Here is a 26,256-nt window from a genome sequence, read left to right as displayed (position 1 = left end):
CCTTTGATATACCGGTCGTGGTGCACTGGCTGGAGCGAAAAATAACCCAATGGGCCCACCGACGGGGATCGACCCCAGACCGACCGCGCATCAAGTGAACGCTTCACCACTGGGCTACGTTTCGCCCCTCCGACGGGGATTGATACCAGACTACAGTCGTTTTATCTACTAGTGTATGGGCTAATTGAAACGAAATGAAAATCACCTTATAGTGCATCACGCTCAAGTAGTCGTATGGCAGGCCGAAAGTCAGCACGTTCTTCCAACTCGCTTTGACATACTCTGTGTAATATTTATCCCAAACGTCCACAGTGACGTTGACGTATTTGTCCCGATCAGGGCGACTGTGTTCATGTAACAGTCCCAAAACGTGACCAAGCTCATGCAACACGATCCCTTTCTAAAACAGTTAAAAGTGCCATTCATTATTTACGGTGGCACACACAAAAACACACATGTCTGTGATACTGAAACGTAGACTAGCTCATGCAGCACGACCACTGGCGTGTTCGAAACCCTAGTGGTATATGAGCACGTTAAACTAGTTACCTACCTACCTACCTACCTACACGATCCCTTTCTAAAACTTAAAGATTCATTATTTACGGAAACACATATCAAAACACACATATGTGTGATACTGAAACGTACCATAGCTCACGAAACACGACCCCTTTCTAGAACAGTTAAAAGTTAAAGTTTCATTCATTATTTACGGTAACACGCACCAAAACACACATATGTGTGATACTGAAACGTAGCTTAGCTCATGAAACACAACCCCCTTCTAAAACTTAAAAATTCATACATTATTTACGGAAACACATAGAAAAACACACACACGTGTGTGATAGTGAAACGTAGCCCACCTCATGCAACACGACCCCCTACTAAAACTTAAAGTTTCATTCATTATTTACGGTAACACACACTAAAACGCACATGCGTGTGATACTGAAAGGTAGCCTAGCTGATGCAACACGACCCTCTACTAAAACTTAAAGTTTCATTCATTATTTACGGTAACACACACTAAAACACACACGTCTGTGATACTGAAAGGTAGCCTAGCTCATGCAACACGACCCCCTACTAAAACTTAAAGTTTCATTCATTATTTACGGTAACACACACTAAAACGCACATGCGTGTGATACTGAAAGGTAGCCTAGCTGATGCAACACGACCCTCTACTAAAACTTAAAGTTTCATTCATTATTTACGGTAACACACACTAAAACACACACGTCTGTGATACTGAAAGGTAGCCTAGCTCATGCAACACGACCCCCTACTAAAACTTAAAGTTTCATTCATTATTTACGGTAACACACACTAAAACACACACGTGTGTGATACTGAAAGGTAGCCTAGCTCATGCAACACGACCCCCTACTAAAACTTAAAGTTTCATTCATTATTTACGGTAACACACACTAAAACAAACACGTGTGTGATACTGAAAGGTAGCCTAGCTCATGCAACACGACCCCCTACTAAAACTTAAAGTTTCATTCATTATTTACGGTAACACACACTAAAACACACATGTGTGTGATACTGAAAGGTAGCCTAGTTCATGCAACACGACCCCCAACTAAAACTTAAAGTTTCATTCATTATTTACGGTAACACACTAAAAACACACATGCGTGTGATACTGAAAGGTAGCCTAGCTCATGCAACACGACCCCCTACTAAAAGTTAAAGTTTTATTCATTATTTACGGTAACACACACTAAAAACACACATGTGTGTGATACTGAAAGGTAGCCTAGCTCATGCAACACGACCCTCTATTAAAAGTTAAACTTTCATTCATTATTTACGGTAACACACACTAAAACACACATGTGTGTGATACTGAAAGGTAGCCTAGCTCATGCAACACGACCCCCTACTAAAACTTAAAGTTTCATTCATTATTTACGGTAACACACACTAAAACACACATATGTGTGATACTGAAAGGTAGCCTAGCTCATGCAACACGACCCCCTACTAAAACTTAAAGTTTCATTCATTATTTACGGTAACACACACTAAAAACACACATGTGTGTGATACTGAAAGGTAGCCTAGCTCATGCAACACGACCCTCTATTAAAAGTTAAAGTTTCATTCATTATTTACGGTAACACACACTAAAACACACATGTGTGTGATACTGAAAGGTAGCCTAGCTCATGCAACACGACCCCCTACTAAAACTTAAAGTTTCATTCATTATTTACGGTAACACACACTAAAACACACATATGTGTGATACTGAAAGGTAACCTAGCTCATGCAACACGACCCCCTACTAAAACTTAAAGTTTCATTCATTATTTACGGTAACACACTCTAAAACACACATGTGTGTGATACTGAAAGGTAGCCTACCTCATGCAACACGACCCCCTACTAAAAGTTAAAGTTTCATTCATTATTTACGGTAACACACACTAAAAACACACATGTGTGTGATACTGAAAGGTAGCCTAGCTCATGCAACACGGCCCCTTTCTAAAACAAAAAATTGTTAAGTCAACTATACGTCACAGAGTAATCCACTTCGACCGTGCTGTTTTTTCATTGGATGGTATGGCATTGTTGACCTGGTCATACATTAGGAGCAGTCAGTCGATTGTCTTTAAATTGTTAACAAACGTACATGTGTTAACAAGTATGTGTTATCAAAAATAACGAATGGTGTTCTCACCAATGGGTGTGTCAGGAAGGAAATGGTTTATTTAATGACGCACATTTTATTTACGGTTATATAGCGTCGGACATATGGTTAAGGACACTCGCTGTCGCCACTTCATGGGCTACCGTTTTCGATTAGCAATAAGGGATATTTTATATGCACTATCCCATAGACAGGATAGCACATATCATGGCCTTTGATTTACCAGTCGTGGTGCATTGGATGGAACGAGAAATAGCTCGATGGGCAGGTGTGTCAGAGGCATCGGCTATTGAATGTAAAAAAGTGGCTATTTTACTTAGCTGCTGGATACATTAGATAAATAAACGCAGCGTTTGCTCCCTTTGAAATGTTATGTTTGGCAGCCATTTTGAATTTATGTGAATCAACGAACAATATCATGAATGCATCATTGGACATGCTTAGCTTAATACAGTGAAACCCCTCTAAACCGGACACCCTCGAGACCAAGTAAAACGTCCAGTTTTAAGAGGTCTCCGGTTTAGAGATGTTCTCTTCTGCACATATATTTAAAAAGGGACCATAAAAACGTCTGTTTTGAGGGAATTCCGGTTTACAGAGGGTCCGGTTTTGAGAGGTTTCACTGTATATACTTACCATTCGAAAACATCCTCGTCCGAGATATAGTGGTTGTTCTGCGAAGCGCGTGGCTCCGATGTACGATTGACACCTATTCAGTAAAATAATATTTTGTTTTCAAATTATGCACTTCATCAACTATCAGATACACCCACCCACCCACTGGGTACTGCCGGCCCCGGTGGTGTCGTGGTTATGTCATAAGACATGAGGTTGGTAGGTACTGGGTTCGCAGCCTGGTATTTAAAGTGACAGACGCTAATTTTTAAACACTATGACAGATTTAAAGTGACGGACCCTAGTTTTTAAACACTAGTTTTTAAACCTAGTTTTTAAACACTACGACATATTTAAAGTGACAGACCCTAGTTTTTAAACACTACGACATATTTAAAGTGACAGACCCAAGTTTTTAAACACTACGACATATTTAAAGTGACAGACCCTAGTTTTTAAACACTACGACATATTTAAAGTGACGGACTCTAGTTTTTAAACACTACGACATATTTAAAGTGACAGACTCTAGTTTTTAAACACTACGACATATTTAAAGTGACGGACCCTAGTTTTTAAACACTACGACATATTTAAAGTGACGGACCCTAGTTTTTAAACACTACGACATATTTAAAGTGACAGACCCTAGTTTTTAAACACTACGACATATTTAAAGTGACAGACCCTAGTTTTTAAACACTACGACATATTTAAAGTGACAGACCCTAGTTTTTAAACACTACGACATATTTAAAGTGACAGACTCTAGTTTTTAAACACTACGACATATTTAAAGTGACAGACCCTAGTTTTTAAACACTACGACATATTTAAAGTGACAGACCCTAGTTTTTAAACACTACGACATATTTAAAGTGACAGACACTAGTTTTTAAACACTACGACATATTTAAAGTGACAGACCCTAGTTTTTAAACACTACGACATATTTAAAGTGACAGACCCTAGTTTTTAAACACTACGACATATTTAAAGTGACAGACCCTAGTTTTTAAACACTACGACATATTTAAAGTGACAGACCCTAGTTTTTAAACACTACGACATATTTAAAGTGACAGACCCTAGTTTTTAAACACTACGACATATTTAAAGTGACAGACTCTAGTTTTTAAACACTACGACATATTTAAAGTGACAGACCCTAGTTTTTAAACACTACGACATATTTAAAGTGACAGACCCTAGTTTTTAAACACTACGACATATTTAAAGTGACAGACCCTAGTTTTTAAACACTACGACATATTTAAAGTGACAGACTCTAGTTTTTAAACACTACGACATATTTAAAGTGACAGACTCTAGTTTTTAAACACTACGACATATTTAAAGTGACAGACCCTAGTTTTTAAACACTACGACATATTTAAAGTGACAGACCCTAGTTTTTAAACACTACGACATATTTAAAGTGACAGACCCTAGTTTTTAAACACTACGAGACCCTAGTTTTTAAACACTACGACATATTTAAAGTGACAGACCCTAGTTTTTAAACACTACGACATATTTAAAGTGACAGACTCTAGTTTCTAAACACTACGACATATTTAAAGTGACAGACTCTAGTTTTTAAACACGACATATTTAAAGTGACAGACCCTAGTTTTTAAACACTACGACATATTTAAAGTGACAGACCCTAGTTTTTAAACACTACGACATATTTAAAGTGACAGACCCTAGTTTTTAAACACTACGACATATTTAAAGTGACAGACCCTAGTTTTTAAACACTACGACATATTTAAAGTGACAGACCCTAGTTTTTAAACACTACGACATATTTAAAGTGACAGACCCTAGTTTTTAAACACTACGACATATTTAAAGTGACAGACCCTAGTTTTTAAACACTACGACATATTTAAAGTGACAGACCCTAGTTTTTAAACACTACGACATATTTAAAGTGACAGACCCTAGTTTTTAAACACTACGACATATTTAAAGTGACAGACCCTAGTTTTTAAACACTAGTTTTTAAACACTACGACATATTTAAAGTGACAGACCCTAGTTTTTAAACACTACGACATATTTAAAGTGACAGACCCTAGTTTTTAAACACTACGACATATTTAAAGTGACAGACCCTAGTTTTTAAACACTACGACATATTTAAAGTGACAGACCCTAGTTTTTAAACACTACGACATATTTAAAGTGACAGACCCTAGTTTTTAAACACTACGACATATTTAAAGTGACAGACCCTAGTTTTTAAACACTACGACATATTTAAAGTGACAGACCCTAGTTTTTAAACACTACGACATATTTAAAGTGACAGACCCTAGTTTTTAAACACTACGACATATTTAAAGTGACAGACCCTAGTTTTTAAACACTACGACATATTTAAAGTGACAGACCCTAGTTTTTAAACACTACGACATATTTAAAGTGACAGACACTAGTTTTTAAACACTACAACATATTTAAAGTGACAGACCCTAGTTTTTAAACACGACATATTTAAAGTGACAGACTCTAGTTTTTAAACACTACGACATATTTAAAGTGACGGACCCTAGTTTTTAAACACTACGACATATTTAAAGTGACAGACCCTAGTTTTTAAACACTACGACATATTTAAAGTGACAGACCCTAGTTTTTAAACACTACGACATATTTAAAGTGACAGACCCTAGTTTTTAAACACTACGACATATTTAAAGTGACAGACCCTAGTTTTTAAACACTACGACATATTTAAAGTGACAGACCCTAGTTTTTAAACACTACGACATATTTAAAGTGACAGACCCTAGTTTTTAAACACTACGACATATTTAAAGTGACAGACCCTAGTTTTTAAACACTACGACATATTTAAAGTGACAGACTCTAGTTTTTAAACACTACGACAGATTTAAAGTGACAGACCCTAGTTTTTAAACACTACGACATATTTAAAGTGACAGACCCTAGTTTTTAAACACTACGACAGTATTTAAAGTGACAGACTCTAGTTTTTAAACACTACGACATATTTAAAGTGACAGACTCTAGTTTTTAAACACTACGACATATTTAAAGTGACAGACCCTAGTTTTTAAACACTACGACATATTTAAAGTGACAGACTCTAGTTTTTAAACACTACGACATATTTAAAGTGACAGACCCTAGTTTTTAAACACTACGACATATTTAAAGTGACAGACTCTAGTTTTTAAACTACGACATAGTTTTTAAACACTACGACATATTTAAAGTGACAGACCCTAGTTTTTAAACACTACGACATATTTAAAGTGACAGACCCTAGTTTTTAAACACTACGACATAGACCCTAGTTTTTAAACACTACGACATATTTAAAGTGACAGACCCTAGTTTTTAAACACTACGACATATTTAAAGTGACAGACCCTAGTTTTTAAACACTACGACATATTTAAAGTGACAGACCACTAGTTTTTAAAGTGACACTACGACATATTTAAAGTGACAGACCCTAGTTTTTAAACACTACGACATATTTAAAGTGACAGACCCTAGTTTTTAAACACTACGACATATTTAAAGTGACAGACCCTAGTTTTTAAACACTACGACATATTTAAAGTGACAGACAGTTTTTAAACACTACGACATATTTAAAGTGACAGACCCTAGTTTTTAAACACTACGACATATTTAAAGTGACAGACCCTAGTTTTTAAACACTACGACATATTTAAAGTGACAGACCCTAGTTTTTAAACACTACGACATATTTAAAGTGACAGACACTACGACATATTTAAAGTGACTAGTTTTTAAACACTACGACATATTTAAAGTGACAGACCCTAGTTTTTAAACACTACGACATATTTAAAGTGACAGACCCTAGTTTTTAAACACTATTTAAAGACATTTTAAAGTGACAGACCCTAGTTTTTAAACACTACGACATATTTAAAGTGACAGACCCTAGTTTTTAAACACTACGACATATTTAAAGTGACAGACCCTAGTTTTTAAACACTACGACATATTTAAAGTGACAGACCCTAGTTTTTAAACACTACGACATATTTAAAGTGACAGACCCTAGTTTTTAAACACTACGACATATTTAAAGTGACAGACATAGTTTTTAAACACTACGACATATTTAAAGTGACAGACCCTAGTTTTTAAACACTATATTTAAAGTGACAGACCCTAGTTTTTAAACACTACGATTATTTAAAGTGACAGACCCTAGTTTTTAAACACTACGACATATTTAAAGTGACGACATATTTAAAGTGACAGACCCTAGTTTTTAAACACTACGACATATTTAAAGTGACAGACCCTAGTTTTTAAACACTACGACATATTTAAAGTGACAGACCCTAGTTTTTAAACACTACGACATATTTAAAGTGAGACCCTAGTTTTTAAACACTACGACATATTTAAAGTGAAACTCTAGTTTTTAAACACTACGACAGACAGACTAGTTTTTAAACACTACGACATATTTAAAGTGACAGACCCTAGTTTTTAAACACTACGACATATTTAAAGTGACAGACCCTAGTTTTTAAACACTACGACATATTTAAAGTGACAGACCCTAGTTTTTAAACACTACGACATATTTAAAGTGACAGACCCTAGTTTTTAAACACTACGACATATTTAAAGTGACAGACTCTAGTTTTTAAACACTACGACATATTTAAAGTGACAGACCCTAGTTTTTAAACACTACGACATATTTAAAGTGACAGACCCTAGTTTTTAAACACTACGACATATTTAAAGTGACAGACCCTAGTTTTTAAACACTACGACATATTTAAAGTGACAGACCCTAGTTTTTAAACACTACGACATATTTAAAGTGACAGACCCTAGTTTTTAAACACTACGACATATTTAAAGTGACAGACCCTAGTTTTTAAACACTACGACATATTTAAAGTGACAGACCCTAGTTTTTAAACACTACGACATATTTAAAGTGACAGACCCTAGTTTTTAAACACTACGACATATTTAAAGTGACAGACCCTAGTTTTTAAACACTACGACATATTTAAAGTGACAGACCCTAGTTTTTAAACACTACGACATATTTAAAGTGACAGACCCTAGTTTTTAAACACTACGACATATTTAAAGTGACAGACCCTAGTTTTTAAACACTATATTTAAAGTGACATATTTAAAGTGACAGACTCTAGTTTTTAAACACTACGACATATTTAAAGTGACAGACCCTAGTTTTTAAACACTACGACATATTTAAAGTGACAGACCCTAGTTTTTAAACACTACGACATATTTAAAGTGACAGACTCTAGTTTTTAAACACTACGACATATTTAAAGTGACAGACCCTAGTTTTTAAACTACTATTTAAAGTGACAGACCCTAGTTTTTAAACACTACGACATATTTAAAGTGACAGACCCTAGTTTTTAAACACTACGACATATTTAAAGTGACAGACCCTAGTTTTTAAACACTAAAGTGACAGACAGTTTTTAAACACTACGACATATTTAAAGTGACAGACCCTAGTTTTTAAACACTACGACATATTTTTAAAGTGACAGACCCTAGTTTTTAAACACTACGACATATTTAAAGTGACAGACCCTAGTTTTTAAACACTACGACATATTTAAAGTGACAGACTCTAGTTTTTAAACACTACGACATATTTAAAGTGACAGACCCTAGTTTTTAAACACTACGACATATTTAAAGTGACAGACCCTAGTTTTTAAACACTACGACATATTTAAAGTGACAGACCCTAGTTTTTAAACACTACGACATATTTAAAGTGACAGACCCTAGTTTTTAAACACTACGACATATTTAAAGTGACAGACCCTAGTTTTTAAAGTGACAGACCCTAGTAAACACTACGACATATTTAAAGTGACAGACCCTAGTTTTTAAACACTACGACATATTTAAAGTGACAGACCACTACGACATATTTAAAGTGACAGACCCTAGTTTTTAAACACTACGACATATTTAAAGTGACAGACCCTAGTTTTTAAACACTACGACATATTTAAAGTGACAGACCCTAGTTTTTAAACACTACGACATATTTAAAGTGACAGACCCTAGTTTTTAAACACTACGACATATTTAAAGTGACAGACCCTAGTTTTTAACACTACGACATATTTAAAGTGACAGACCCTAGTTTTTAAACACTACGACATATTTAAAGTGACAGAAACACTAGTTTTGACAGACCCTAGTTTTTAAACACTACACATATTTAAAGTGACAGACTCTAGTTTTTAAACACTACGACATATTTAAAGTGACAGACCCTGACAGACCCTAGTTTTTAACACTACGACATATTTAAAGTGACAGACCCTAGTTTTTAAACACTACGACATATTTAAAGTGACAGACCCTAGTTTTTAAACACTACGACATATTTAAAGTGACAGACCCTAGTTTTTAAACACTACGACATATTTAAAGTGACAGACCCTAGTTTTTAAACACTACGACATATTTAAAGTGACAGACCTAGTTTTTAAACACTACGACATATTTAAAGTGACAGACCCTAGTTTTTAAACACTACGACATATTTAAAGTGACAGACCCTAGTTTTTAAACACTACGACATATTTAAAGTGACAGACCCTAGTTTTTAAACACTACGACATATTTAAAGTGACAGACCCTAGTTTTTAAACACTACGACATATTTAAAGTGACAGACCCTAGTTTTTAAACACTACGACATATTTAAAGTGACAGACTCTAGTTTTTAAACACTACGACATATTTAAAGTGACAGACCCTAGTTTTTAAACACTACGACATATTTAAAGTGACAGACTCTAGTTTTTAAACACTACGACATATTTAAAGTGACAGACCCTAGTTTTTAAACACTACGACATATTTAAAGTGACAGACCCTAGTTTTTAAACACTACGACATATTTAAAGTGACAGACCCTAGTTTTTAAACACTACGACATATTTAAAGTGACAGACCCTAGTTTTTAAACACTACGACATATTTAAAGTGACAGACCCTAGTTTCTAAACACTACGACATATTTAAAGTGACAGACCCTAGTTTTTAAACACTACGACATATTTAAAGTGGCAGACCCTAGTTTTTAAACACTACGACATATTTAAAGTGACAGACCCTAGTTTTTAAACACTACGACATATTTAAAGTGACAGACCCTAGTTTTTAAACACTACGACATATTTAAAGTGACAGACCCTAGTTTTTAAACACTACGACATATTTAAAGTGACAGACCCTAGTTTTTAAACACTACGACATATTTAAAGTGACAGACCCTAGTTTTTAAATATTTAAAGTGAGACACTACGACATATTTAAAGTGACAGACCCTAGTTTTTAAACACTACGACATATTTAAAGTGACAGACTCTAGTTTTTAAACACTACGACATATTTAAAGTGACAGACCCTAGTTTTTAAACACTACGACATATTTAAAGTGACAGACCCTAGTTTTTAAACACTACGACATATTTAAAGTGACAGACTCTAGTTTTTAAACACTACGACATATTTAAAGTGACAGACTCTAGTTTTTAAACACTACGACATATTTAAAGTGACAGACCCTAGTTTTTAAACACTACGACATATTTAAAGTGACAGACTCTAGTTTTTAAACACTACGACATATTTAAAGTGACAGACCCTAGTTTTTAAACACTACGACATATTTAAAGTGACAGACCCTAGTTTTTAAACACTACGACATATTTAAAGTGACAGACCCTAGTTTTTAAACACTACGACATATTTAAAGTGACAGACTCTAGTTTTTAAACACTACACTATTTAAAGTGACAGACCCTAGTTTTTAAACGAATATTTAAAGTGTGACAGACTCTAGTTTTTAAACACTACGACATATTTAAAGTGACAGACCCTAGTTTTTAAACACTACGACATATTTAAAGTGACAGACCCTAGTTTTTAAACACTACGACATATTTAAAGTGACAGACTCTAGTTTTTAAACACTACGACATATTTAAAGTGACAGACCCTAGTTTTCAAACACTACGACATATTTAAAGTGACAGACCCTAGTTTTTAAACACTACGACATATTTAAAGTGACAGACCCTAGTTTTTAAACACTACGACATATTTAAAGTGACAGACTCTAGTTTTTAAACACTACGACATATTTAAAGTGACAGACCCTAGTTTTTAAACACTACGACATATTTAAAGTGACAGACCCTAGTTTTTAAACACTACGACATATTTAAAGTGACAGACCCTAGTTTTTAAACACTACAACATATTTAAAGTGATAGACCCTAGTTTTTAAACACTACGACATATTTTTTAGTATGAGAGTCAGTTTTTATCACTGAAATTAGACACTGCTTAGATTTTATTGTTTAGATTATCTATTTCCGTAAATACGAAGTGTTTCTGGTCATTCAGGTGTTTTAATATGATAAAATGAATTTTTCGTATTTTTAAAAATGCACGAACGTCGAGTGCTAGTCTATCTTGAAGGGTAGTTCACAGTTTCAACGTCACAGACTCTTGTTTCAGTCTGTTGTAAGTTTATCCAGGTGAGTTACAGGTTTGTAGAAAAACTGAACTTATTTTCCACTTTTACGGGTTGAAACTAATGTCTGCGCCTTTAATGCTTCGTCCGATTTAAACGAAAAGGAAAACAATTTAAGGATTGTCTGCTATTTCTTTTACCTTTATCGGGGTATGAGTTTTAAAAAATCATCCGCAAACTGTGTGAATCGGCAAAGCTGTTCTCGCATAAGTTTGCGGATGATTGTTTTTTGTTGTTCATACCCAGATGAACGTAAAAGAAATAACAGACAATATTTGTAATTAAATTTGAATCATACAGGCTAATAATAAATTAACACTAAAATGTAATACTTTATTTCGAATTATTTGTTTTATCCATAACCAATAACACTCAGTAAGACAACTTCCCATATAAAATGACGTCATCAGATATGACGTTCCCTGACGATGTAATTTTTACCTTCATCGAAAAATGAACAAACTCGCGTTGTTACGGCTGGACCAATGAGATGACGTTAAGTTGTACGGAAGTTTAATGATAAACATTTGAACTAGATCACGTACCAGACAGTTTGTGTGATCATAGCACTGCTTAGCTACACAAATACTCTACAATCTGAATGTTCATCGCAATCAAGCCTGCAGCAAAATTCAGTCGAATGGTAATTTGTCAAAATAGTGGTTGATTCCATGAATCTCTATGTATCTAGTGCATTGTCTATAGAAGGAAGGACAATCACTCCCGAGAAGATCTCTTGATGGAAAATGTTCTTATTGACCGCCACTCCCAGACTAGTTCACTCAATCAAAACTAGAAAAGGACGTTCAAACACATACATCTGTGGTGACATGCATTCACATATTACTGTCAACACTCGCTTTGTCATGTGACCATCACACTATTTTGTTTGGTGATTTATTTAATAGTAAGTGGCATACTTTTCTAGCTTCATAACTCTATGACACATCGACCTCTGGCAAAATTCAAGTTGCATGCGATGTTTCAGTGGACCATTGTATGTTGTAGAGCTGTCAGCACAGCGTCATGCAATGTAATATAAACTTCATGCTATGTCATATCAAATTCATGCTATGTAATACCAACTTCATGTTATGTCATCTCAACTTCATGCTATGTCACATTAACTCTTCATGTTATGTAATATCAACTTCATGTTATGTAATATCAATTACATGTTATGTAATATCAACTCCATGCTATGTAATATCAACTCCATGCTATGTAATATCAACTTCATGCTATGTAATATCAACTTCATGTTATGTAATATCAACTTAATGGCATGTAATATCAACTTCACACTATGTAATATTAACTTCACACTATGTAATATCGACTTCATGCCATGTACTATCAACCTCATGCTATGTACTATCAACGTCATGCTATGTACTATCAACTTCATGCTATCTAATATCAAATTCACGCTGTGTACTATCAACTCCATGTTATAATTTTCGGTTAATAACAATAACAATGTTCAACGTAATTTGGAATAATTCAGTCGTGTATTTGCTCTCCTTGTCACTACTGTTATGTTCAGGTAATAGTCCAGAACAATAGTCATATATGATATCTGTGGTCAGTTTCATATCATCTTATGTACTACACATTTTTGTTATTTATTCTGAACTTCTTAACCTATTGTTTTTTCAACTGAACACACAAAATAGTGTGTGTGTCTTTTGGGTTTTGTTTTTCGTTTTCCTTGTTTGTCATGTGGGTTTTGTTTTTTTTTGGGGTTTTTTTTTTTTTTGGGGGGGGGGGGGGGTGTTGTTGTTTTTTTTTTTTTGTTTTTTGGGGGTTGGGTTTTTTTGGGGGGAGGTGGGGTGGAAGTTGGGGTTTTGTTTTTCAAGAACTGTTCGTTGTATATTAAATCAAACAGAACTAATTTACAAAAGCCAATGTTCAACGCGGTTGGATCGGACTATATGTTCGGTGTTTTTTAGTCAGTATATTTTGTTCTTTGCTGTGCAGCATAAACAGAAAGCAAATGAGATTTACACTTCAAATTAAAAGAACATACTGCTATTTCAGCCAATGTGTAGAGGCGACGGATATAATTCCACAGAAAAGAGTTATCATTTGATTTATTGTATTTTGTGGGCATCACCACTGATTTGACTGTTAATTTATGCAATATTGAAAGGCGGCCACTTCCAATGATGATGGTGGAGAAATAGGGTTGATTTGACTTATAGGTGATTCAATATTGAAAGGCTTCCAACTCCAGTAATGATGGTGGAGAAATAGGGTTGATTTGACTTATAGGTGATTCAATATTGAATGGCGACCAACTCCAGTAATGATGGTGGAGAAATAGGGTTGATTTGACTTATAGGTGATTCAATATTGAAAGGCGGCCAACTCCAGTAATGATGGTGGAGAAATAGGGTTGATTTGACTTATAGGTGATTCAATATTGAATGGCGGCCAACTCCAGTAATGATGGTGGAGAAATAGGGTTGATTTGATTTATAGGTGATTCAATATTGAAAGGCGACCAACTCCAATAATGATGGTGGAAAAATAGGGTTGATTCCTACATACAGGACTGAATATGCAGTGTGTTGCCTCTCTACTGTGGTTTAATCTGAGTTGTTTCCCTTTTTGGACCCCACGATAGAAAGATAAACTCAACAGTAGAATGACGTCATAGGCGTTACCTCTTTTTTATTAAAGAAAGGCGAGCATTTCTGGTCTAATTTACACTGATATTTGTATGGCAGAGCTTAGACATTGTCAAATTTACCTTCTATTGTGAGTGTAGACCCAGTTTATCGGTGTAAAAACTCTAGTAGCCCATCTGATTACAGACCAGGAATCTGGTAGTCCAACATGAATTTCTTAGGCAAAAACTGCGAAGTTCGAGCCATGTTACGATACTGCCAGGTCTAACTTACCCTCCAGTGCCTAACTTACCCTCCAGTACCTAACTTACCTCCCGGTACCTAACTTACCTCCCAGTGCCTAACTGACCCTCCAGTACCTAACTTACCCTCCAGTACCTAGCTTACCCTCCAGTACCTAACTTACCCTCCAGTACCTAACTTACCTCCCAGTGCCTAACTTACCCTCCAGAACCTAACTTACCCTCCAGTACCTAACTTACCCTCCAGTGCCTAACTTACCTCCCAGAGCCTAACTTACCCTCCAGTACCTAACTTACCCTCCAGTATCTAACTTAAATCCCAGTGCCTAACATACCCTCCAGTGACTAACTTACCATACACTGCCTAACTTACCTCCCAGTGCCTAACTTACCCTCCAGTGCCTAACTTACCATCCAGTACCTAACTTACCCTCCAGTACCTAACTTACCCTCCAGTACCTAACTTACCCTAACTTACCTTCCAGTACCTAACTTACCCTCCAGTACCTAACTTACCTTCCAGTACCTAACTTACCCTCCAGTGCCTAACTTACCTTCCAGTACCTAACTTACCTTCCAGTACCTAACTTACCCTCCAGTGCCTAACTTACCCTCCAGTGCCTAACTTACCCTCCAGTGCCTAACTTACCCTCCAGTACCTAACTTACCCTCCAGTACCTAACTTACCTTCCAGTACCTAACTTACCCTCCAGTACCTAACTTACCCTCCAGTACCTAACTTATATCCAGTACCTAACTTACCTTCCAGTACCTAACTTACCCTCCAGTACCTAACTTACCCTCCAGAACCTAACTTATATCCAGTACCTAACTTACTTTCCAGTACCTAACTTACCCTCCAGAACCTAACTTATATCCAGTACCTAACTTACCTTCCAGTACCTAACTTACCCTCCAGTACCTAACTTATATCCAGTACCTACTTTCCAGTACCTAATTTACCTTCCAGTATCTAACTTACCCTCCAGTACCTAACTTACCCTAGAGTACCTAACGTGTCTTCCAGTGCCAAACTTACCCTCCAGTACCTAACTTACCTTCCAGTACCTAACGTACCCTCCAGTACCTAACTTACCCTCCAGTACCTAACTTACCTTCCAGTGCCTGAATTACCCCCCAGTGCCAGACTTACCTTCCTGTGCCTAACTATCCTTCAGTGCCTAACTTACCCTACAGTGCCTGACTTACCCTCCAGTGACTAATTTACCCTCCAGTGCCTAATTTACCCTCCAGTGTCTAACTTACCCTCCAGTGCCTAACTTTCCTTCAGTGCCTAACTTACCCTACAGTGCCTAACGTACCTTCCAGTGCTTAACTTACCCTCCAGTGCCTAACTTACCTTCCAGTACCTAACTTACCTTCCAGTACCTAACTTACCCTCCAGTACCTAACTTACCTTCCAGTACCTAACTTACCTTCCAGTACCTAACTTACCCTCCAGTACCTAACTTACCCTCCAGTGCCTAACTTACCTTCCAGTACCTAACTTACCCTCCAGTGCCTAACTTACCTTCCAGTGCCTAACTTATATCCAGTACCTAACTTACCTTCCAGTACCTAACTTACCCTCCAGTACCTAACTTACCCTCCAGTACCTAACTTACCTTCCAGTACCTAACTTACCTTCCAGTACCTAACTTACCCTCCAGTACCTAACTTACCCTCCAGTACCTAACTTACCCTCCAGTACCTAACTTACCCTCCAGTACCTAACTTACCTTCCAGTACCTAACTCACCCTCCAGTACCTAACTTACCTTCCAGTACCTAACTTACCCTCCAGTGCCTAACTTACCCTCCAGTGCCTAACTTACCTTCCAGTACCTAACTTACCCTCCAGTACCTAACTTATATCCAGTACCTAACTTACCTTCCAGTACCTAACTTACCCTCCAGTACCTAACTTACCCTCCAGTACCTAACTTATATCCAGTACCTAACTTACTTTCCAGTACCTAATTTACCTTCCAGTATCTAACTTACCCTCCAGTACCTAACTTACCCTTGAGTACCTAACGTGTCTTCCAGTGCCAAACTTACCCTCCAGTACCTAACTTACCTTCCAGTACCTAACGTACCCTCCAGTACCTAACTTACCCTCCAGTACCTAACTTACCTTCCAGTGCCTGAATTACCCCCCAGTGCCTGACTTACCTTCCTGTGCCTAACTTACCCTCCAGTACCTAACTTACCCTCCAGTGCCTAATTTACCCTCCAGTGTCTAACTTACCCTCCAGTGCCTAACTTTCCTTCAGTGCCTAACTTACCCTACAGTGCCTAACGTACCTTCCAGTGCTTAACTTACCCTCCAGTGCCTAGCTTACCCTAGTGTTCCTAACTTACCCTCCAGTGCCTAACTTACCTTCCTGTACCTAACTTACCCTCCAGTGCCTAGCTTACCCTAGTGTTCCTAACTTACCCTCCAGTACCTAACTTACCTTTCTGTTCCTAACTTACCCTCCAGTGCCTAACTTACCCTCCAGTACCTAACTTACCTTCCAGTACCTAACGTACCGTCCAGTGCCTAACTTACCCTGCTGTACCTAACTTACCTTCCAGTACCTAACGTACCGTCCAGTGCCTAACTTTCCTTCAGTGCCTAACTTACCCTGCTGTACCTAACTTACCTTCCAGTACCTAACGTACCGTCCAGTGCCTAACTTACCCTGCTGTACCTAACTTACCTTCCAGTACCTAACGTACCGTCCAGTGCCTAACTTTCCTTCAGTGCCTAACTTACCTTCAAGTACCTAACGTACCTTCCAGTGCCTAACTTACCCTCCAGTACCTAACTTACCTTCCAGTGCCTAACTTACCCTCCAGTGCCTAACTTACCCTGCTGTACCTAACTTACCTTCCAGTACCTAACTTACCCTCCAGTACCTAACGTACCGTCCAGTGCCTAACTTACCTTCCAGTGCCTAACTTACCCTCCAGTGCCTAACTTACCCTGCTGTACCTAACTTACCTTCTAGTATCTAACTTACCCTCCAGTACCTAACGTACCGTCCAGTGCCTAACTTACCTTCCAGTGCCTAACTTACCCTCCAGTGCCTAACTTACCCTGCTGTACCTAACTTACCTTCCAGTACCTAACGTACCGTCCAGTACCTAACTTACCTTCCAGTACCTAACTTACCTTCCAGTACCTAACGTACCGTCCAGTACCTAACTTACCTTCCAGTACCTAACTTACCTTCCAGTACCTAACTTACCCTCCAGTGCCTAACTTACCTTCCAGTACCTAACTTACCCTCCAGTGCCTAACTTACCTTCCAGTGCCTAACTTACCTTCCAGTACCTAACTTACCCTGCTGTACCTAACTTACCTTCCAGTACCTAACGTACCTTCCAGTACCTAACTTACCCTGCTGTACCTAACTTACCCTGCTGTACCTAACTTACCCTCCAGTACCTAACTTACCTTCCAGTACCTAACTTACCTTCCAGTACCTAACTTACCCTCCAGTACCTAACTTACCTTCCAGTACCTAACTTACCTTCCAGTACCTAACGTACCGTCCAGTGCCTAACTTACCCTGCTGTACCTAACTTACCTTCCAGTACCTAACGTACCGTCCAGTGCCTAACTTTCCTTCAGTGCCTAACTTACCTTCCAGTACCTAACGTACCGTCCAGTGCCTAACTTACCCTGCTGTACCTAACTTACCTTCCAGTACCTAACTTACCTTCTAGTACCTAACGTACCGTCCAGTGCCTAACTTTCCTTCAGTGCCTAACTTACCTTCCAGTACCTAACTTACCTTCCAGTACCTAACTTACCCTCCAGTACCTAACTTACCCTCCAGTACCTAACTTACCCTCCAGTACCTAACTTACTTTCCAGTACCTAACTTACCCTCCAGTACCTAACTTACCCTCCAGTACCTAACTTACCCTCCAGTACCTAACTTACCTTCCAGTACCTAACTTATATCCAGTACCTAACTTACCCTCCAGTACCTAACTTACCTTCCAGTACCTAACTTACCTTCCAGTGCCTAACTTACCCTCCAGTACCTAACTTACCCTCCAGTGCCTAACTTACCCTCCAGTGCCTAACTTACCTTCCAGTACCTAACTTACCTTCCAGTACCTAACTTACCCTCCAGTGCCTAACTTACCTTCCAGTACCTAACGTACCGTCCAGTGCCTAACTTACCCTGCTGTACCTAACTTACCTTCCAGTACCTAACGTACCGTCCAGTGCCTAACTTTCCTTCAGTGCCTAACTTACCTTCCAGTACCTAACGTACCTTCCAGTGCCTAACTTACCCTGCTGTACCTAACTTACCTTCCAGTACCTAACGTACCGTCCAGTGCCTAACTTTCCTTCAGTGCCTAACTTACCCTACAGTGCCTAACTTACCTCCAGTGCCTAACTTACCTTCCAGTACCTAACTTACCTTCAAGTGCCTAACTTACCCTCCAGTACCTAACTTACCTCTCAGTACCTAACTTACCTCCAGTGCCTAACTTACCCTCCTGTGCCTAAAAACACGACTCCTTGCAAGTGCTCTTCTTGCCTCTCGACGAATCGTACACACGAGACGCTCTCCCACCGTCTCATCGCATCCTTTATCGTAGCAATCTGACCCGCGTCTGGTAATAAAGTGAGGTTGCATGGATTAACTCATCACTGGCTTACCCACTCGCCCCAGTGATTGGTCAACTTGCCCCAGTGATTGGTCAACTCTCCCCAGTGTTTGGTCAACTCGCCCCAGTGTTGTGTCAACTCGCCCCAGTGTTTGATCAACTCGACCCAGTGTTTGGTCAACTCTCCCCAGTGTTTGGTCAACTCTCCCCAGTGTTTGATCAATTCGCCCCAGTGTTTGGTCAACTCGCCCCAGTGTTTCGTCAACTAGCCCCAGTGTTTCGTCAATTCGCCCCAGTGTTTGGTCAACTCGCCCCCAATTTCAACATTACTGTCTGTAAATAATTTTGACAATATCGTTAAAAATGGATGTCTACAATTTTGGTGTATCATTTTATTTATTTATATTACGGTGAAACTCCGCTATTACGACCACTTGTGTGTCTTATTAAAACTGATCTTATATTAGAGAGGTCATAATATCGCTTAAGCAATAGTCTATTATTAATAATAACGATATACAGTTTGATTGATAATTTTATCATTATTCTCCCGGTTTATCTTGGCTATTGACATTTACAAACTAAAGGTATTTCAACGAACTGCACATTATCTTTACATTTACCATAGTCTGACACCCGCTAGCCGATGTAGGTTTCGTGCTGGGGTGTCGTTAAACATCTATTCTATTCTATTCTATTCTATTCTATTCTATTCTATTCTATTCTATTCTATTCTTATTCTTATTCTATTCTATTCTATTCTAATACTTATTATATTCTATTCTATTCTATTCTATTCTATCCTTATTCTATTCTATTCTATTCTATTCTATCCTTATTCTTATTCTTATTCTATTCTATTCTATCCTATCCTATCCTATCCTATCCTATCCTATCCTATCCTATCCTTATCCTATCCTATCCTATCCTATCCCAATACTTATTCTATTCTATTCTATTCTATTCTATTCTATTCTATTCTATTCAGTGCACTGTGAAGCCTCCTTTAAAGTTGTTAGTTAGTCTGTAACCCTAATTATTTCCTTAGTATACAAGGGCGGATGCAGGATTTTTGAAGGTGTGTGTGGGGGGGGGGGGGCAGGAGTGTCCAAATGTGATGACTGATCTCTCCTTTTGCACAGAACAGTTAATATTATCATGTTTCCCGTTAAAGGTTAAGGTCGGTTTTCAAAAAGGGGGGTCCGGACCCCTGGACACCTTCCCCCCCCCCCTCCACACACACACCCTGGATCCGCTACTGGTATACAGTAGAGATTAAAATCAATGTCGACTGAAATAGGACAGTTGTGAACAAGTAGTGGGTCCCCCCCCCCCCCCCCCACACACACACACACAATTTTGTTGTTTGAGCGTTTTGTCACGGGAAAAACACAAATCAGTAAACTAAACATTGCATATGTCATCCACGCAGTCGTAGTATCTACAAGTTATTTGTGTCAGTCTTGTTACAGCAGACGATAGCAATTTAATATAAGTGTCCATTGCTCCTGTTACTACTGTGTCATTTATAACTTACACTCCCATTGAATGTTCTGGCGTGAAATGTGTTACCGTTCTGTCAAATGTAATATATTAATTTAAGTTTACTTTGAACATAATAAAGTGCAATTGGGGCGAGTTGACCAAACACTGGGGCGAGTTGGTAATATTAATGATATTGTCAAAATGATTTACAGACAGTAAAGTTGAAATTGGGGAAGAGTTGACCAAACACTGGGGCGAGTTGGTAATATTAATGATATTGTCAAAATGATTTACAGACAGTAAAGTTGAAATTGGGGAAGAGTTGACCAAACACTGGGGCGAGTTGGTAATATTAATGATATTGTCAAAATGATTTACAGAGAGTAAAGTTGAAATTGGGGGCGAGATGACCAAACACTGGGGCGAGTTTATAATATTAATGATATTGTCAAAATGATATACAGACAGTAAAGTTGAAATTGGGGGCGAGTTGATCAAATACGAGAGCGAGTTGAGCAAACGCTGGGGCGAGTTCACCTGGTGGCGAGTTGACCAAACACTGGGGAGGGTTGACCAAACACTGGGGCGAGTTGACCAAACACTGGGGCGAGTTGACCAAACACTGGGGCGAGTTCACATGGGGCCGAGGTGACCAAACACTGGGGCGAGTTCACATGGGGAAAAGTTGACCAAACACTGGGGCGAGTTCACATGGGTGCGAGTTGACCAAACACTGGGGCGAGTTCACATGGGTGCGAGTTGACCAAACACTGCGGCGAATTGGCAACGTTTTGGTGACAGTTTGACTAAACCGTTTGGGACGAGTTGACCAACCGTTGGGACGAGTTTGGTTTGGGGACGAGTTGACCAACCATTGGCGAGTTGGTTTTGAAACGAGTTGACCAACCGTTGGGGCGAGCTGGTTTTGGGACGAGTTGACCAACCGTTGGGGCGAGCTGGTTTTGGGACGAGTTGACCAACCGTTGGGACGAGTTTGGTTGTGAGGCGAATTCACATTCTCCCATTACTCCGATATTTTTATATGTATCTTAAAGGGACATTCCTGAGTTTGCTTCAATTTTTAAGATGTTATCAACTAACAGAGACATTTTAACGATTGTAATTACATATCAATTTTTATTTTATTTTCTGTATAAAATATTAGTGTCTGTATATTAAACGTGTTTCTGATCGTTCTAATATAATTTCATTTTATTTCCTAATTTAAAAAAAAAAAATTCGTACGTACGAAATTATTTGAACACACAATCCAGTTTGGGCTTCTTAGAAATATTATTATATTAAGACGACCAGAAACACATTGAATATATCAGACATTAATACTGTAAACAAGAAAACATATTTAATATGTAGGTTTAATCGTAGGAATATTTTATTAGTCGGAAACATCTTACAATGCAGCAAACTCGGGAATATCCCTTTAAAGAGACATTCCTGAGTTTTCTGTATTGTAAGATGTTTCCAATTAATAAAATATTTCTACGATTAAACTTACATATTAAATATATTTTCTTGTTTAGAATATCAGTATCTGTATATTCAATGTATTTCTGGTCGTCTTAATATTTGCAAGAAGTCCAAACTGGATTGTGTCTTCAAATAAGTTCGTACGTACGAAAAGAAAACATTTCAGGAAGTAAAATGAAATTTAATCTAGTACAAATATTAGAACGATTAGAAACACGTTTAAAACATACAGCCACCAATATTGTAATTTAATCTAGTACAAATATTAGAACGATTAGAAACACGTTTAATATACAGCCACTAATATTGTAATTTAATCTAGTACAAATATTAGAACGATCAGAAACACGCTTAAAATACAGCCACTAATATTGTAATTTAATCTAGTACAAATATTAGAACGATTAGAAACACGTTTAAAATACATCCACTAATACTGTACGCACAAAATATATTTTATTTTCAATTACAATCGTTAAAAAGTCTCTTTTAGTCGGTAACATCTTAAACAAGTGCAGCAAACTCAGGAATGCCCTTTTAATATAATTACATTACATTTATATATTTGTGAACATAAAAATATATTTCTTTATTGCCTTCGTCAATTAGAACATGTTTTCTATTTGAAATCAAACGTACAGTTATTGGCTAAAATCTTTACAATGAATGCCAGAGAATGCCTTTCATATAAAATGCATTCAAAGACAAACTGAAAATTGTTTCTGAATTGGTTCCACAACACGAGGAATCGGTGCCAATTACAACTCAATATGTCTGCGTTTAAGTTGCTAAACTCGTGTCTTAACGTGGTATGCAATTCAAAAACAATAGTATGGTACAAGCTTCCAAATACGCGACGTCGTCAGGAGTGCTTTTAGTTTTATACCAAAACACATGCGATGACGTTGTTACATAACTTCACATACTTTCACCCCTCTTGGCGAGTATTCCATAAAAAGGCAAAATGGCAGCTGGCACAACATTTTCCCATAGGCGATGTCAGTAAACTCGATATAGGTGACATGGTTATCATCTAATATGTGGAATCTTTGTCAATGTAATAGGGTCTTTTTTAAGATTTCTGTCTGTACAAAATATGGGGGAAATCTAACGGTAATTAAAGGTAGGAGAATAATGTATCGTAGTTGTTAACAGTCTGATTTGGACTTTAGTGCGTGTGGAACTTAGTTTGAGGGTTGTATAATACCTACAAGTTGCATAGTTGAAAAAAAATCACTATTTTGGTTCATAGCCTACTCCTATCAAGACGGACAGAACCTTGGGGGGGTTTTTTGTGGGGGGGGTTTTTCATGGGGGGATTTTTTTTTTTTTGCGGGAGGTATTTATTATTTTATTTTGTTCGGTTTGCTTTGGTTTGTTTTGTTTTGTTTTCTAAAGAATAAAAACAAAAACAAAAGTGGCGATGTCAACAGTGACATCAGTAAAATTGAATGGAGTCTTTGCCAAACGTGTTTTCTTTCCTAAATTATTCTAAAACAAATCAATGTCAAAAACATACAAACGAACCTGATTACGCGAGCGACGTGTATGTATATTTGTCCGCCATAACTATTGGCTGGCGTCCCCGTCCTTGCCGAAACCCTCTAATGCCCTGTATGGAACTATATATGATATAGTACAACCTACTTTATTTAACGTTGATACTTACCAAATCCTCGACCATCAATTCTGTATGGTATTTCATTGTTTATCCACAGTTTCTTCACAAATACTGCTCGCTTTCTGTGAAAGACGAAAAGTAAATTTTATTCAATTTTCGCCACTTTTTGCAACATACAAAAACAAAATAGACAAAATACATATAGGCCCTAGCGCGCACACAGAGCTGCAAGGTGTTTTATACTGCTCATCGGAATGTTGATCACATAAGAGAAATTGATCGCATAAGAAAACACATGGCAATCAAGGGTTGGATCAAATATGTAGTTACGGTGGATCGCAATTTTAGAAAGATTTTTTCGAAAGTAAATGAACACAAGGAAATTTTTTTTTATTTAACGACGCACTCAACACATTTTATTTACGGTTATATGGAGTCAGACATATGGTTAAGGACCACACAGGTATTGAGAAAGGAAACCCGCTGTCGCAACTTCACAGGCAGCAAAATATTTTTTATATACACCATCCCACAGACAGGGTAGTACATACCACGGCCATTGATATACCAGTCGTGGTGCACTGGCTGTGAGAAATAGTTCAATTGGTCAACCGACGGGGATCGACTCCAGACCGACAGCGCATCGAGCGAGCGCTGTACCACTGGGATACGTCCCGCCTCGGATCTCATCAGAAAACACATGACAATTAAGGGTTGAATCAAGTATGCTGTAAAGGTGGATCTCATCAGAAAACACATGACAATCAAGGGTTGAATCAAGTATGTTGTAAAGGTGGATCTCATCAGAAAACACATGACAATTAAGGGTTGAATCAAGTATGTTGTAAAGGTGGATCTCATCAGAAAACACATGGCAATTAAGGGTTGAATCAAGTATGTTGTAAAGGTGGATCTCATCAGAAAACACATGACAATGAAGGGTTGAATCAAGTATGTTGTAAAGGTGGATCGCAATTTTAAAAAAGGAAGCTAATTTGAGTTTTTCAAAAGTAAATGAACAGTTCCCACAGAGAGCGAGATCTGTACTGTGGGGGAGGGGAAGGGAGTGTGTGGAGTGTGTCGTTAAATAAAACATTTCTTTCTCAGGGCAATTTAGTGTTGTCTGTTGTAGATGATGAATTTAAAAATACAAAACTGTCATTAAGAAGGGCAAACGAGCTGGGAAGGGATTCGGGAGAGGGGTAGGGTTGGGTCACGAGACTTGTCAAGGCTTGAACAGTTTAGTGTATTCGGAAAACAAAGATGTGTATTCCTGACGCCATGTCCCTGGAGTCTTTCGTCTTGAATACTGAAGGGTGTGAAGGATACAATGCTTCTACAAATGGAAACTAAAATGATTATGCTTACCTTCTAGGCATATTCCCGTTCCCATTAACTGAAGATCTTCTGTGTTTGTTGAACGACGGTCCTAGGATGGATATATATATGATAGATATACAGATATATAGATATATAGATATATATACATATACATATACATATACATATACATATATACATGCATATATATACATGCATATGTATGTATATGTATGTGTGTATATATATATATATATATATATATATATATATATATATATATATATATATATATATATATATATATATATATATATCCCAGTTATATATGTGTGTGTGCGTACATGTGTGCGCACATGCATGCATGCATGCATACATACATGTACATACATGCATATATGCATACATACATACATACATACATACATACATACATACATACATACATACTGTTCAAAATAAGTAGGGGATATTCCATTTCAAATATCAATAATTAATGAATAATGAATGAAATAAGATATAAAACTCAAAATAAGTGCACAATGTGCGTTAATGTGCTCACGTAAAGAGCATGAAACAATGCACCGATTGTTTTGATCGTGAAGCACGTGACGTGACGTTACACGTGCGAAGAGTACGATTTATAATTCAATACATAGTTTGTGCGTATGTGCCATATAACCGTAAATAAAATGTGTTGAGTGCGTCGTTAAATAAGACAGTTCCTTCCTTCCTTGTGTGCACACTGTGACAATATTCTTTCTTGTTTGTTACTTGAACACTAAATAAAAACCTTGCTGTCACATCCTTTACAACATTGTGTAACGTTTCAACAATGCGACGTCTCCAACGTCAGGAACGTCTCAGGGCTGTAGGCATGCTCCAAGTTGGAACCACCCAGCGAATTGTGGCCCGTAGACTTAATCTGTCATAGTCAGTCATCAGCCGAATGTGGGCCGGATATCG

The 26,256-nt window shown here is 37.5% G+C and overlaps 1 protein-coding gene across 1 annotated transcript in view; it reads right to left on the bottom strand.

Annotated features, from left to right (window-relative positions):
• LOC121373848 (indian hedgehog protein-like) overlaps nucleotides 1-26,256 on the bottom strand; it is a 67,122-nt gene that overhangs the window by 26,115 nt on the left and 14,751 nt on the right. Inside the window, exons 3-7 of the mRNA XM_041500622.1 lie at nucleotides 25,339-25,399; nucleotides 24,019-24,092; nucleotides 19,262-19,382; nucleotides 3,311-3,383; nucleotides 206-400 (exon numbers count right to left, since the gene is read on the bottom strand). Of these exons, the coding sequence (XP_041356556.1) occupies nucleotides 206-400; nucleotides 3,311-3,383; nucleotides 19,262-19,382; nucleotides 24,019-24,092; nucleotides 25,339-25,399 (524 nt within the window). The remainder of the gene's footprint in view (nucleotides 1-205; nucleotides 401-3,310; nucleotides 3,384-19,261; nucleotides 19,383-24,018; nucleotides 24,093-25,338; nucleotides 25,400-26,256) is intronic.

Source organism: Gigantopelta aegis, chromosome 5 (genome assembly GCF_016097555.1).
Source record: "Gigantopelta aegis isolate Gae_Host chromosome 5, Gae_host_genome, whole genome shotgun sequence".
Classification (NCBI taxonomy): Eukaryota; Metazoa; Mollusca; class Gastropoda; order Neomphalida; family Peltospiridae; genus Gigantopelta; species Gigantopelta aegis.
Note: the sequence above shows the minus strand (reverse complement) of the source record. Positions and strands in the feature narration are given on the sequence as shown.